The sequence below is a fragment of the Balaenoptera musculus genome, chromosome 1, assembly GCF_009873245.2.
Source record: "Balaenoptera musculus isolate JJ_BM4_2016_0621 chromosome 1, mBalMus1.pri.v3, whole genome shotgun sequence".
Taxonomy (NCBI): domain Eukaryota; kingdom Metazoa; phylum Chordata; class Mammalia; order Artiodactyla; family Balaenopteridae; genus Balaenoptera; species Balaenoptera musculus.
The window spans coordinates 144,704,897-144,719,717 of NC_045785.1; the positions used below are offsets into that span (position 1 = coordinate 144,704,897).

Sequence of the window (14,821 nt, forward strand, 5' to 3'; positions counted from 1 at the left end):
GAATGAAGTGTGGGAGTTGCCCCTAAATGTCCTTGCGTTTTCACCTGCTCGTCCCTTCCCCATATTGGGGAATGACTGCATTTCTAAAATTAAAGACCACTTGACCCAGAGGTTTTTCTATCTTGTTAGAGTCCTGCTAAGTTCCAAGAATGAGGCTCTCAGTTGCCTACAGCAGTACATTTACTAATCAATCGTGCTTGGAGCCTGTGCTAGGCACATTGTGTGTGCCCGTGTAAGAAGCAGAATAGCCCCAGGACACCATGAGTTATGCTGTGAGAGAAAAGGATAAAAGGGAGATGAGAAGAGAAATCTAGGTAGATGTAGAGATGGCTCCGCTGTGCAGCCTTAATGGTGTGGGGTGCAGTACTGTCCCTGTGAAGGGCTGTGCCCGCCCTCTATCCTCCCGCCGCCGCTGCCGTGCACCTCTACTCTCCTCTCAGTTGGTCGAAGCCCCTGCACACACAGACAAGACTCTCCACTTGCTTCCCTGCCCTCGGCCAGGCTGCATCTCAAAGCTTTTGCAAGGGTCTTAATCCTGGCGGAGAGCCACGTGCACTAGACTGGGAGTCAGAGTGTCCGCCCCCACTACCCTCCCCCCCAACCCATCCCCACTGCTGCCCAAGAGCCTGGAGCCTGAAAGCTTAAGCGACTACACTCGGAAGGAAGGCACGTCTGACCTCCTGGTTCTGGTTCCCACCCGCCCACCCAGGTTCGCGGTTATCTTTCCTTCCCGGTGCTCACAGTAAGCAGACCGCAAACCCATAACCACTTGTTTTTTCTTTGCTGGGACCATGTACAACAACGCTTGGCTTTGCATCTTTTAACTGGCAGGCAGGTGGAGGGAACGCGCCTCAGGACCTCTGTCTCGTCCTGTTTGGCGTGAAGAAGTCACGCATCTTAACCTGTTGGCAGAGCATCTGCCACTTTAATCTTGAGAAAGAAAAAGAATCTGGTCCATTTAACGTTAGCACGGAGATTCCAGATCCCGAACCTGTTAAACAGCGACGGTCCGTGCCAGCTTGGCTCTCGGGGAAGCCCAGCCACTGTTAATCTCCAGGACAACCTCTTCCTCGCCACCTCCACTGAGGGAATTCACCCTCGGGGCCGCCCCGCCTGGCTCCCTCCCACAGCCCCGCGAAGACTGGAGCAGGTGCTCCCCTCAGAAAGGCCCTGTAGTGCCCCGTGGCTCTCAGGGTGCGCAGTGGGACTCGGTAAAGCCGCTGTCCCCTCCCCTGGCCTGCGCCTCCGGGCAGGGCAGCCGGGGGCCGCGGAAGGAGCGGAGAGTGGCGTCCGCGTGACTGATCGAGGCGGAGAAAGTCCCCCGAGACTGTGACCCCTGCGCTGGGGGAAGGCGGGGCCGATGTGCAGGAAGATGCCGTGACGGACCGGGAAAAAAACACCACCCCAAACCACCCACTTGTGTTCTCAACCCGAGTTCTCCGAGAGCGGGCCGAAAGACCCCAGACGCTGCGCGGCACCTCCTCGACCCCCAACCTGCCCAGCCCTCGCTTCTTGTGGGTGGGCTTCGCGCTCCCTCCCGGGTTTCGGAGTCACCACGTGACTTCCACGAAGAGTGAGGCCCCAGCGGAAAGCCGCGACAGGGGTGGTATTTGGGACCCCGAGGTGCGGCGAGAGGGCGGGGAGAGGAGGAAACGAGGCGGGGGTGGGAGAAGGAGGGGGCGGGGCGGACTTGGGGACGGGAAGGACGGCGGGCTCGGACTGGGGGGGTGGGGAAACCCGGGCGTTGCGCAGCGGGCGCTGGAGCCGGGAAAGCGGGAAGCCCGAGGGGGCGGGGCAGAGGCGGCGGCCGGCAGGTGCTGGGGCGCGGGGATGCCGGTGGCGGAGAGAGCCGGTAGGCAGCTCCCCGCGTGCAGGGCGCGCCGGGCCGGGCGGCCGCTCCTCCGCTAGGCTGCGCGGCGGGGCGGGCCGGGCCGGAGAAGCGCGCGGCATGTCGCAAGGGCTCCCGGCCGCCGGCAGCGTCCTGCAGAGGAGCTTCGCGGCGCCGGGGAACCAGGCGCAGCCGCAGGTAGTGGACTAGAGGCTCGGGGAGGACCGCGGGCGATGCGGGGGGTGGGCGCGCCTGGGGGCGCGAGGAGGTGGGTGCTGGGGCTCCCGGGTGGTGACCACTGAGTGCAAGCGTGGAGGGCGCTGCGGGAGCTAGACGCGAGCGGTGTGGGGGCCGCGGGGGCGGGCCAGGGACCCTGGCGTGGGCCTCTGCCCTGCCGCCCCCGCGCACGCACGGTGCCCGGGGCGTCCGGTATGGTGACTGGCTCCTGAGCCTGGGAGCGGGGAGAGGCCAGAGGGCGCCGTCGCCTGGTAGGGCTGGGCACTGTCCACGCTCCCCCCCGCACGTGGGGTCCCCGCTGCCTTGGGCGTCGCCATCCACGCGCCGCCGCCGGGTGCCACCCCACCGCCGGAGCGCGTGGTCCTTCCCCGCCGCTCCGAGCGGGGGCCAGGTGTGGAGAGGGGAAATTCCGCTACAAGGGGAAACTCGTGCCCAGGCACTCCCAACATCTACCGGCTGCCTCCCGAATGGCCTAGCGGTGCGAGGTAGGGGCCAGAAGTAGGCGGCGGCTCGGTGCTGTGCGATGTCCACCACCACGTTTACAACCGCGTACTCGGGAAACTGACACAAAGTTGCCCAAAGGGACTGCAGTATGAGAACCTTCCCGCTCTGCTGCTTTAGGAGTGAGTCTTTTCATGGTTTATGCCCTTCTTCTCAATTCGGTGCCTGGCACAGAATGTCATCGGGTGACGCTAGAGAGTCACACATCTGAGTTTAGGCCTCGGCTTTGCCACACACAGGCTGAGTAGCCTTGGGCAATTTGCTCAACCTCTCTGAGCCTCAATTTCCCCACGTGTAAAATCAGTATAACAATATCCACTTCTCATGATATTTATGAGAACTAATTGAGATGTGGTTAATAATATATGAATATCTCAACAGTTTGCTCCCCTCTTTCCATCTTGATTAAATGTTTCTGCTGGTTGTCAGGTATGACAATGATAGGTGATAAATCCAGTTTGGAGTGTCTGCTCCTACAGGGCAGAGTGCAGACTGCTTCATGTGCCCTATGAATTTCCGATGATGAACAGGGAGGCATGATTTGGTGACAGGCACTATGAGGGACTCAATAAAAAATAGCAGACTTCACAGATTATTGAGGGCATACCATGCGCTGGTAGCTTTGGGATAAAATCTCATTTTATCCTATGCAGCCCCAAGCATTGGGCTGTTAGGATGATCATTGCAGAGATTACTGACCACTTGTTCAGGGCATGTGTCTCTAGTGCCCAGGACAGTGCCTGGCACATGGCAGGTACTCAGTTAATACTTACTGAAAGAATGAATGAATCGCACAACAATGAGAAAATGGAAAAATCAGAGAGTTTAAGTCATTTACCCAAGACCATATTGATAGTAGGAGACAAAACCAGGAACTGTGTATTTCTAAAGCTAGAAGTTCTGTCTGCTGCACTCGCCGTCGTGTTGCGGTTATATCTACCGAGACTTCTTTGCCTCTAAAAGACTACATTTTAACATTTTATGCCTGTTCCCTTAAGCACTGCCTCTAGTCCACTTCTATTTGTTACGTTCTTTCTTCTTATCCTTTCATAGCTTTATATTCTTGCATATGCTGAAAATTCTTTACCTGCTGTAACTTGGGGAGGTGATATGGGTCTTTCCTTATTTGGAATATTAGACCAGATAAAATGATAACTGAAAACATCCATTATTTTATGTTATCAATATTTGCTTTCCGTTAATAGTAATAATTGAGTAGCTTTCCTGTGTTTGTATCCCACTAATCTCTTGGCCTTTACACTCTTTAAAGGTAGTATTTCCCGGGTGTCTTCTCATAGGGTTCTGGAAAGCAAATAGTGCCCCACTTCTCCATGTCTTCTATAACTGGAGGAAGTGTTTTTTACCATGGTAGGTGGATTTTTCTGCCTGCCTGTTTCAGGATAACTCTTGAAGGATTTGACCGAGTTTGGTTAAATCTCATATACAGCCAAGAGCTTTCAAGACACATCATAAATTTGCTTTCTCATTCGCCCGGACCTGTGTGTGAAACAAAACGTCAGTCAGACATTGTTCAAAGGAACCTATTGTTGTGGCGTTCAGGATCACGTGGTACGTTGGGAGAGTTACGTGGTTGCAGTTAGTTAGCAGCGTAATGGTGATTTGTACACAGTATCAAAAGTACCTGTTTGCGTGTGGTGGCGGAAGCCCCGGCCCACGGCAAGTCCCAGATAGCAGCCGCCTTCTGCCTTTCCCGTCCTCAGATGAGCACCAGCACCACACCTCTTCCAGGCACATGCCCTGCAGGGGAGAGGTTTGAGAACGTTGGTCTGGAGTCCAGCAGACCTGAGTTCCACTTCCCGTTTGCCCCGCTACTAGCTGTGATACCTGGAGCAAGTTCCTCAGCATCTCTGAGTTTCTTATTCCTCATCTTTTAGATGGCGGTCCCACCACACATTTCTCAGGGTGGCGACAGGGGTTAACAGCTAGCACAGTCATAGCGCATGGTGAGTGCTCCTCGACGCGGGGCCGCTGTTACCCCACTGATGTAGCAGCAAACACTGCTGTGGCTGCAGAGAAAATGGTGGTGCTCCGTAAGCAATGCTGGGTGAAGAGAGAGGGCAGGGAAGGTGAGGTGAGGGGCCTCAGCATCACACCTGACCACACCTTCCCCCCCAGAGCCCTGAGGATGATGACAGGAAGGTCCGAAGGAGGGAAAAAAACCGAGTTGCTGCTCAGAGAAGCCGGAAGAAGCAGACCCAGAAGGCTGACAAACTCCATGAGGTGAGAGTGCGGTTAGGGCAGAGCCATGCCGAGGAGGCCATGCAAGGGCCATGGCAAGGAGTCATTCTCCACCCTTGCACCGTGGTGGACCTAAGGTCACACCCTGGTCATCACCGGGTCGGCCACATGCACGTCTAATTCTGCTGTGTCCTTCCAGCCCAGTGTTCTGAGTCTTCACTCACTGGTGTCCTCATTTCTCCCTCACTGGTTGCATCTCACACTCAAGTTTCCTTTATTCTAAAATAAAGAACCCACCTTTTGATCCTGATTCCCTTTCAAGCTAGCGCCCCATTTCTTTTCTTTCCCTCTTTTATTTCCCTGCTTATTAAAAAGAGACCTGCTGTCTCCATGTCCTCAGTTCCTGTTTATTCCCCAGTCCTCTGTGATATTGTTTCTGCTCCCCCAACACACATACATGCACACACACACATGCACGCTTCCTACAGAAGCTGCTCCGCTGAGGCCACTAGTGCCCTGGCACTGCCCGGTCCAGGGACCTCTCTCTCGTCCCCTCATCCTTCACCTTGCTGGCTCCTCTGACACCACTGATCCTCGCCTTCTTGAAACCTTCTTTCAAGGTCTTTAGCTTCTAAAAGACCACATTTCCTATTTCTCCTGACCCTCTTCACCACTTTTTTCTTAGTTTCTTTGTTCACTTTTCTACCTCTGTTTTCTTAGACGTTGGTGTTGACCAGGCTTTCAGACTCTGCCCTTTTTTCTTCTCACCCTGGAAGATTTAATCTATTAATCTGTTCTGCCAGCGTCAGCTCCCAACATCACTTACTCTCAGGTAGGCATTGATTACTCCAAGACCTCTGGCCCTAACCCCACATCTCCAGTGTCTGCTTAGATGCCTCCAAATGGCTCGCCACAGTCTCCTCAGCTCTAGCGTGACCATGATAGTGTGTCTGTTCACCCTGAGACTTTTTCTTCTCACTGTCATCAAATTGTAGTTAATGGAGCTAACTAACCATCTATCTTATCACCCAAATCAGGAACCTGAGGTTTATTCTAAACTCTTCCATTTTCCTCTATCCCGGTGCATAATCCCACATAATCTCACAGTCAGGACATGGGAACTGACGTCGAAGGCATCCCAGGATCTGTCCAAGGAATTGGTGGCACTCCCGTGCTCTTGTCTTTGCACAGAGTTGGTGTGAATATTAAGGGTTTTAGTTCAGCTCTCTCCTGCCACACTTTCTGGCCATAGATTGTCTCAGCAAGGCCAGTCTGGGGGGCACTGATAGCACATGAGACTCTGAGGTGTTACGAGGGGGAAATGACAGTCTCTAAAAACCCCTTCACACTGAGCAGAGAACAGATTTAGAATGCACAGGCTCCAGGGAGAGGTGACCCACTGATATAAATTCACAGAGGGCCACAGATTATAAATGTTACGTTCTTTCTTGAAAGTAGGAAGTCTGGGCTGTAGAAAGAGACTAGGATCTTCAGACCAGGGTCAGGGAAGGTCCGTCCCAGCCGGGATTAGTTCTGTAAAATTTCCACAGAGGAATTGAGATGCCCTTTGCCTCCTTTCTTTCCTTCCCCTTGCTCCTGGAGCAAGCCTGGTTCTAGCTGCATGCTACCAAATAACCCCCAGAGGGGACTTGTGGCTCGGTCAGTGCAAGGCCCTATGTTCAGAACACATGTGCCAGCAAGGCCCTTCCTCTCGAGGAACTTCTAGTTGGAGCCAGATGCATCAATATCAAAATACACTAGAGAACACTTGGTTTTAAATCCCAAGTGATTATGTGTGTGGAGGTGACTAAATGACTTGGACAAGATCTTTCATGGAGCAAGGGTCGAGTAGATTCGTTCAACAAATATTTATCAAGAACCACTGCAGGCAAGGCATTGCCACTGGGTCACAAGGAGAGGATTAAGATCTCATTCCTGTCCTTGGGAGGCATAGGAGTCTCAAGGAAAGTATATTCGTTTCCTATGGCTGCTGTAACAAATTATGACAAATTTGGTGGCTTAAAACAACACAGATCTATTTTATCTCACAGTTTTGGAGGTCAGACATATGAAATGGGTCTCACTGGGCTAAAATCAAGGTGTCAACAGGGCTGCATTCCTTCTGGAGGCTCTGCAGAGGAATCTGTTTCTTGCCTTTTCCAGCTTCTAGAGGCTTCTGTATTCCTTGGCTTGTTGGTCCCCTTCCATTTTCAAAGCCAGCACTGGCCAGTTGAGTCTTTCTCATCCTGCGTCACTCTGACACCGTTTCTGTTGTTATATCTCCTTCTCTGCTTCCTCTTTCCCTAATACTCTCATGATTACACTGGGCTCGCCTGCATAATCTGGGATAATCTCCCTCTTTTAAGATATTCAACTTAGTCACATCTGCAAAGTCCCTTTTGCCATGTAAGGTAACATATTCACAGGTTACAGAGATTGGATGTAAACATCATGGGGGTTGGCATTATTCTGCCTACCACAAACATAAATACTTTACTACAGTGTCAAAAAAAGATGGGTCTCTCGATTTCTGTCATTGTTGGATTTGATAACGAAATGAACTAGATGTCCGGGAAATTTAGGGGTGATTTGCCACATTTACTCCTGCCTAATCCCTTTTAGAACGGTGGGTGGAGGGCCCTTCATAGGATTCTTAGCTTGTTTTGCTGTCCATAATCATAACTGTGCCAGTTGCCCTTTCCAGAAGGGGGCCGACTGATCTGAAACCCAGTTCTTCCACAGAAGAACACGCCCTCCTCCTCTTTCTCTGTGGAGCTACAAGAATGGATTAGGATCATGCACCACCGGCAGATCACCTCAGCAAGGCCAGTTTTGTTGGGAAACACAGTATCAAGGAGGCCAGGACAGTGGTTCCATCCATACACAGGCCCCAAAGCGGAAGTCCACCCTTTACCGTCACTAGCTACACACAAGTGTCATTGGTCACTGGTGTCAGTAGTCACTTTGGTGACTAGTTTTTATTTTTATTTTTTAAATTTATTTTTTTTTATTTATTTATTTATTTTTAAAATTTATTTTATTTTTGGCTGTGTTGGGTCTTCGTTGCTGCTGTATGCGGGCTTTTCTCTAGTTGTGGCGAGCGGGGGCTACTCTTTGTTGCAGTGTGCAGGCTTCTCATTGCGGTGGCTTCTCCTGTTGTGGAGCACGGGCTCTAGGCGCGAGGGCTTCAGTAGTTGTGGCATACAAGCTCAGTAGCTGTGGTGCACGGGCTTAGGTGCTCTGCAGCATGTGGGATCTTCCCAGACCAGGGCTCGAACCCGTGTCCCCTGCATTGGCAGGCAGATTCTTAACCACTGCGCCACCAGGGAAGCCTGGTGACTGGTTTTTAGATTTTGAAAAACATCTACATATTGAGAGTGGGATGTCTGGTTAAAAAATTTGGTGATGAATAATTTTACTGTGCTCCAGCGAGCTGCAGGCAGAGGACTTAGCACACTGCTTTGGGTCACAGCTGAAAGCCCCTCAGGCTCCCTGGGGCTCCCAGGACACATCTAGGTTGGGAAAAGTAAGAGCCAGACACAGTGCATGGAAACCTTCTCCTCAGACTTGGAATGAGGCCAGCTCATTGGGAGACACCGAAGGGCACAGAAAACTGCCACCTGATAGCCACGACTGCCCACTACTCCCTGGGGAGCTGAGCCCATCATAAGGGCTTTGAGTAAATGTAAAATCGATAGCTAGTGGGAAGCAGCCGCATAGCACAGGGAGATCAGCTCTGTGCTTTGTGACCACCTAGAGGGGTGGGATAGGGAGGGTGGGAGGGAGACCCAAGAGGGAAGAGATATGGGGATATATGTAAATGTATAGCTGATTCACTTTGTTATACAGCAGAAACTAACACACCACTGTAAAGCAATTATACTCCAATAAAGATGTTAAAAAAAAAAAGGGCTTTGAGTAAAGCCCTTACCCCATAAATTCCTCTATCCTATACTGTGGGCTAGCATTGCTAAATATCTCCAAGTAACTCGAGCTCTTTATTTGCCTTTCCTGAACACCATGAAGGGGAATATTTAGAGCAAGACGTGTTTAAAATTCCCACCTTCCTCTCCTGCCCACTCAGTTCTTGAGCCTCTCTCACCTCCAACATCCAGAAAAACCTCCTCCAGTCCCGGCTGTTACAAGTCTCTCGGCTGCCTTCTTCCTTCCCCAGCTCTCCATCCCCAAAGCCGGGGGACTATCCAGCAGGGCAGAACCCCCTTGGAGGGCAGGGCGGGAGGAGAACCTGAGCAGGCCAAGCCAGAGAGAGGCTGGGGTCACTCTTCAGAGGTGTCTGAGTTTCCCCCTCAGGGTGGCGGCTGCCAGAAGTCGCCCCGCAGTGATGAGAAGCAGTTCCTAGTGTGTATCTGTGCACCTCGCTGTTCACTGTGACTTTTTGAGTCTTCCCTTCAAGGCACTTACCCTTCTCATGGAGATTTTGACCCGTGTTCGTCTCTGAATATTAGGCACGTGGCCCGGGTCCAGATTCACAAATGGGAACCCAGGAAAACAGTCCAGGTCTCTAAGCCCAGTTGAAAGTGTCTCAGAAGTGGGTTACACTGGTTCAAGCCAGGCACCCAAAGGTGTAAGACTGAGAAAGAACTTTGAGTCAGAAAAGGAAGGCAGCGATGCCATCCTCAGGAGCCCCAAATGTCACAAACTGACAACTTTCTTGGGCAATATGGTTGTGGTACGTGTTGCCCTGGTGCTTTCAGATATTGCATACTCTAAGAGAATCCTTCATGTCAGTCCTCACTGGGTTTAGAAACTGATGATGACACTAATTTGTACAGCCCTTGCTGGTGACACAATTTGTCTGCTGGGAAGTATATGAGCTTAAGGCTTGGGAATAGACTTACGGTAAAATCCTGAGCTCTCGTAGCCCTTTACTGCTGGTAACCACCATGGGGGGAAATTTAGGCCCAGACACTGCCAAGCGAAAGCAGAATTGCTGTCATTGCCTGAGGGCTGCAGTTGACCTCGAAGTCAGGGATCAGGCCCCATGTCTGCATGACCTCAGAAAAGTCACCGTACCTCTGAGTTTCAGCTGTCTCGCTTGTGAAATGGGGTCTGTGTCCTCCTGATGGCCTTTTCCTTCCCCTCATTTCCTTCCCACCTTAGTTATCATCTCTGGTCCCTGGTACCCACATTAGCTTCTTTACCAGGCTTTGCCTCAAAGGCATCCTAGACCCTGAATCACCCCCCAGACAGCACCTCATTCCTCAATCAACCTCTCTTTAGAAGCTCAGACCAGGGCTTCTCAACCTCAGCACTATGGACATTTGGGGTCAGCTATTTCCTCGTTGGGGTGGGGGGTGTCCTGTGCACCGTAGGACGTTGAGCAGCATCCGTGGCCTCGACCCACTAGAGGCAGTAGCGCCCCCTTCCCAGCTGTGACAACCCAAACTGTCTCCAGCCGCTCCAGATGTTCCCCGGGGACTGCCAGAATTGGCCCAGTTGAGAATCATTGCCCTAGACAGCTTGATTTCTGAGGCAGAAGTGGGATTTGCAGTGATTTCAGCGCCTCCCATTTCTGGTCTCTGCTTTGTGACTGTGTCCTGCACATACCCAGGGAAGGCGGCACAGTGACCTCAAATCCTCCCGGGATAGGAGATTGGAAAGGCAGCGAGATTTGAGCTAAACTGATCATCTCTTTGGAAATAACAAAGGGTCTAAAGTCCTTGGCTTATTTTTCAAATATGTTGAGTCCAGGTGATCTCTCCTCAGGTTGAAGTGGGTCTTACTCATTCCCCATTGTACCCACTCAGCGTTCTCACCTCCTCTTCCTCCCCTCTCAGCTCCCTCTTTTATTTTTGTGGAACTGGTCTCGCTTGAAGAAGATTTTGACTTCTTCTCTTTTTATTCCCTCAGCTCAGTAAAAGCCCCTCCGCAGATTTATGAGTAAAACTTAAATCCCAGAAGAGAAAGTCCCTGTGGAGAAGGCAGCCGAGGGGCCTGCTGGAGGCCCGCGACAGGCAACTCCGTGGCCTTCCTGAGCTGGGCCTCGGGGAGAGCCGTGGACTTCGGCAGCACGGCCCCTGTGGCTTCCAGAGGGAGAGCTCAGAAGCTCAGAAGCATCTTGCCACAGCGTTCAGTAACTATACAAAGGCATGTGGAATATTCTGCTACAGGGAGAATTCTGTTCTTTGGAATCTAGTTGAAATCTTAGCTCATCGGAACCGTTCAAATGCATTCTTCATTTTACTTGGAGGTGAAGAGAATTTCCAGGTGCAGGGTGGAGAGAGTGTGTGTGTGTGTGTGTGTGTGTGTGTGCGCGCGCGCGCATGTGCGAACTACCCAGAGCTGTGGCCTCTCTCAGCCCTTTGCTACAGGCAGCGCTCCCCCCGATGCCTAGGTCCCCATCCCCTCCTCCCAGCCAGACCCTTCCTGCCCACAGAGGACCTCTTGCTGCATTGGGAGACTGAATTCTGACTCCCGGACTAGAGCTGTCAGAGGCCAGAGGAGAGCCTGGGGCATTGGGAGTGGTAGGCCTGGAGGAGAGCTGAAGGCGTAATGCAGCCAGGGTACTAGGGGGCCAAAGTGGCCCAGCTCAGCCTGTGGCGGGGAGGGCGAGGCCCGCTGCCATGGAGAGTATTCCAGGTCACCCTGAGAGCCTGCCTGGGAAAGACAGGAGGCAGAGAGCTAGCTCCGATGGTCTCTACGTGCAACCTCTCTGGGGCCCTTGTTCTGAGAGGCAGGAAAGTGCCGAGAGTGGGAGAGAGGGAAGGAAGGGGACAAGAGAAGGAGACCAAGGGCGAGGGTTGTGGAGTCACTGAGCTCGTAGATGTTGGCACTGGGGCCTGTCAGGCAGGGGTACAGGAGAAGGTAGCAGAGGCCCCTAGTTGCTATACGTTTCTGATCTTCGGGGAGAGACCTTATTTAATATAAATAAGATTGACTATGATACAAGACTGAATAGAACACGTAATGAGAGATGTGGTTCCATTAGGTGCTATGATCTGGGAAGCCTTCCTGGAGGTGGTGGGCTTGACCTTCCGTACAAAAGCAGGAAGGCAGCCCAGTTGAGGAGAACAGCTTTAGTAAAGAGGCAGAGCTGAGAATTTGCATGTATCTTCATGGCCTGTAAGAAGATCAGACTCTTAAAATAATATTTCTTAAAAATTACTGGTAAGATAATAAGGTTGGGCTCCCAGCTCAGGAAATGCATGGTATGCATGGTTCAACAAAGCCTAACCATATGAATCAACCTAGAAATGATTGAAAACAACATTTCAACAAGATGCAAATAAGATCGTCAGCCTTAAGAAGGTCTCTACTGGTATACCGTAGGGCTCTGCAAGTGGCCGAGTATTGTAGGACTTATTAATGAGTTGGGTGAAGAAAAGGAAGACCTACTTCATCGAGTTAGTGGACAGCTTAGAGCTGTGTGGTATCACTAACCCAGGAGCTGACACAATCAATATTCAAAAAGGTTTTGCTAGGCTAGCAGATGACCAAGCAAACAGGGCAAAATTCAGTAGAAGCGGATGTAAAGCCCACCCTTAAGCCAAAATATCAGTTGTAGTTCAAGTATGAACAGAGAAGCGGCCGATGCAGACAAAGCTTGCACTTCTCTGCATTCTCAGAGAGACTCCCCAGAGCTAAGTGGCTGCACACTTGGGTCCCACCCAGAGCAGACTACCTCACGCATTTGCCCTCTGCGTGGCGGGACCATCCCCAGAGTCGTGCATTGTGTTTTGGGAACATTTTCTCAGAGCTCCTGGCAAATTGGAACGTGTGTTGGGAATGGCCTCCCGAAGGGCGGAGGAACCAGAAGTCCTAAAACCCAAGGAACTCAGAGGACCTGAAGCAGTTGGGCTCAGAGAATACCTAAGGGGAAGTGGTATGGGGCCGTCTCCTAACATTTCAAGAACTGTGATGTTGAAAAAGTATCGCATGTACTCTATGTGGTTCCATAGGTGGAACCAAGCCCAGTGGGTGGGTTTAAAGGAGAGAATGATTTTGGATAGTACAAAGAGGAGCTCAGAAATAGCAGGAACTGTCCTTTGAAGGAGAGAGTGTCCAGCACAAGTTGGATGTCGGAGCTAGAATTACATAGGGAAGGTTTCTGCGCTGTGTGGTCTGGGATAAGGGCTCTCTGATCTCCCGCAGTTCTAAGCCTCTGTAAACTCCGATATAGTGGAAGCTTAACAGGTGAGTGTTGGAGCAAAGCCAAGGCAAGGGGTGTTTTCATTCATTTACTCAGCATTCGACAAACATTTGTTATGTTCCAGGCACTGTTGCAGGTGCTGGGGCTGTAACAGTGAACCCAGCAGAAACCATCAGAAAGCAGATCAGCGGCTGTGGGGAGAGGGCCACTGACTGCAGAGGGAGATCAGGGAACTTTTCAGAGTGATGGAAATGTTCTGCGTCCTGATCAACACAGTTGTTTACATTTGTCAAAACTCATCAAATTATACACTTACAATTAGGGGCGTTTTATTTTATGTCAATTATAAATAAGATAATAAAGATGATTCAAAAAACAAAGCCCGGCCCTCATCCTGGTGGGAGGGGAGTGACGTGAAGCAAATGAACAAACGAATCTGAGTGGTGGAGGCGGCCGCGGTTAATGAGAAAGATTTCAGGGAAGGAGGTGAGCATCGTGGCCGGGGTTAGATCTGCCCGGAGGACAGAGGAAGGGCACGTGGTTTCAGAACCGATGCTGAAGACTGATTTCTGTCTTCCCAGGAGTATGAGTGCCTGGAGCAAGAAAACACAGTGCTGCGGAGAGAGATCGGGAAGCTGACGGAGGAGCTGAAGCACCTGAGCGAGGTGCTGAAGGAGCACGAGAAGATATGCCCGCTGCTGCTCTGCCCCATGAACTTTGTGCCGGTGCCGCGGCTGGACCCCGTGGCTGGCTGCCTGCCCCGGTGAAGCCCAAAGACGGTCCTCCTCTGCCCAGCAGGGCGCGTTGGTCTTTTTCACACCTGGGAAGAGGCTTCCCTCTGCATCTGTGTACCGGGGGACCTGTGGCCGGGTCGGCTCTCAGGAGCTCCGGGCCGTGTCCCCAGCAGCCCAGGCTCAGCATGATGCTCTCGCAGGCCCCTGACTCAGAGCCTTTAGCAGATCCAGGCAGGGAGGCCATCCTCAGGAGTCACTGCGCGTCCACTTTGGCAGCTAGTAGGTTCCGTGGTTGTGCACAATCATTTCCTCTAGCATATGGATAATAAAGGTGTTATCTTCTCTCCTTTCGCCAAGTTCTTAGAATTTGGAGACACGATACCTTTCCTCTTCCTGAAGAGGTCATCTCCTGTCTTCTCAGGTGGTTTTGCAGCTCCTGGGTCTTGCTTCTCCTCCTGGTCATCTCCCCCATGGTCACATCCATGCTAGATGAGGAGGCACCTTTGGGCTGGGACTCCTCTGCCACCCCAGCTGGGTCATGCAGGGGTGTGCTGGGCGTGACTCGTGCTTGTCTTATGCGCTGCGTGACCCTCCATCCTGGTCAACTTTCCCACCCAGGCTGGGCCGTCCTGGAAGATTTTTCTACTCCAGGCTGGTTTTCCCATGTGCTCTGTATATTCCCAGGTCACCTCCCATTCCATTAGTAGTCACAGGATCAGGGGACAAATGTACTTTATAGAAGTCTGAATCACACTCGAATCGAGGAGATCTGTCCCCTATTTAAACAAGCAAATATTTGGGTAGATGAGGAGAGGAGAGCTATTTCCTTTTAAAGGTCCCTTCCAACTCTATTCTTTCAGGAAAATCAGAACCAGGCCAAGTTGAAAGTGGCCCCAGCAAGAAAAGCAAAATGGGAGAACACACCCCATCCCCTCCCAATTCTCTTTCTTCCTGGAACAAGAGAGCTGTGGAAAGTGGAGCCAGCCTATCATAAAGGGAACAAGAAATGGGAACAGCAGGGAAAGTGCTTTGTTGTAAATGTAAATGGTTAAAAAAGAGAAAAGAAATAGAAAGCAGCTCTTGCCAGGGGTGAAGAACTTGCTGACCTCATGCCAGGATTCCTACTGGCTAATCCCCACCGGCCTCCTCTTTTTTTCCTCTTTTCTCGCTTTCTTCCCCTGCTTACTGGAGGCTGGCCTGGTGTCTTCTAAC

The 14,821-nt window shown here is 51.6% G+C and overlaps 1 protein-coding gene across 1 annotated transcript; it reads left to right on the top strand.

Moving 5' to 3' along the window:
* Positions 1 to 1,800: 1,800 nt before the first annotated feature.
* On the top strand, positions 1,801 to 13,968 carry BATF3 (basic leucine zipper ATF-like transcription factor 3). The gene is made up of 3 exons (XM_036870828.1): positions 1,801 to 2,026; positions 4,703 to 4,807; positions 13,457 to 13,968. Exons 1-3 carry the CDS (start codon positions 1,949 to 1,951, stop codon positions 13,640 to 13,642), a joined length of 369 nt encoding a protein of 122 aa, XP_036726723.1. The 5' UTR covers positions 1,801 to 1,948; the 3' UTR covers positions 13,643 to 13,968.
* Positions 13,969 to 14,821: the final 853 nt, after the last annotated feature.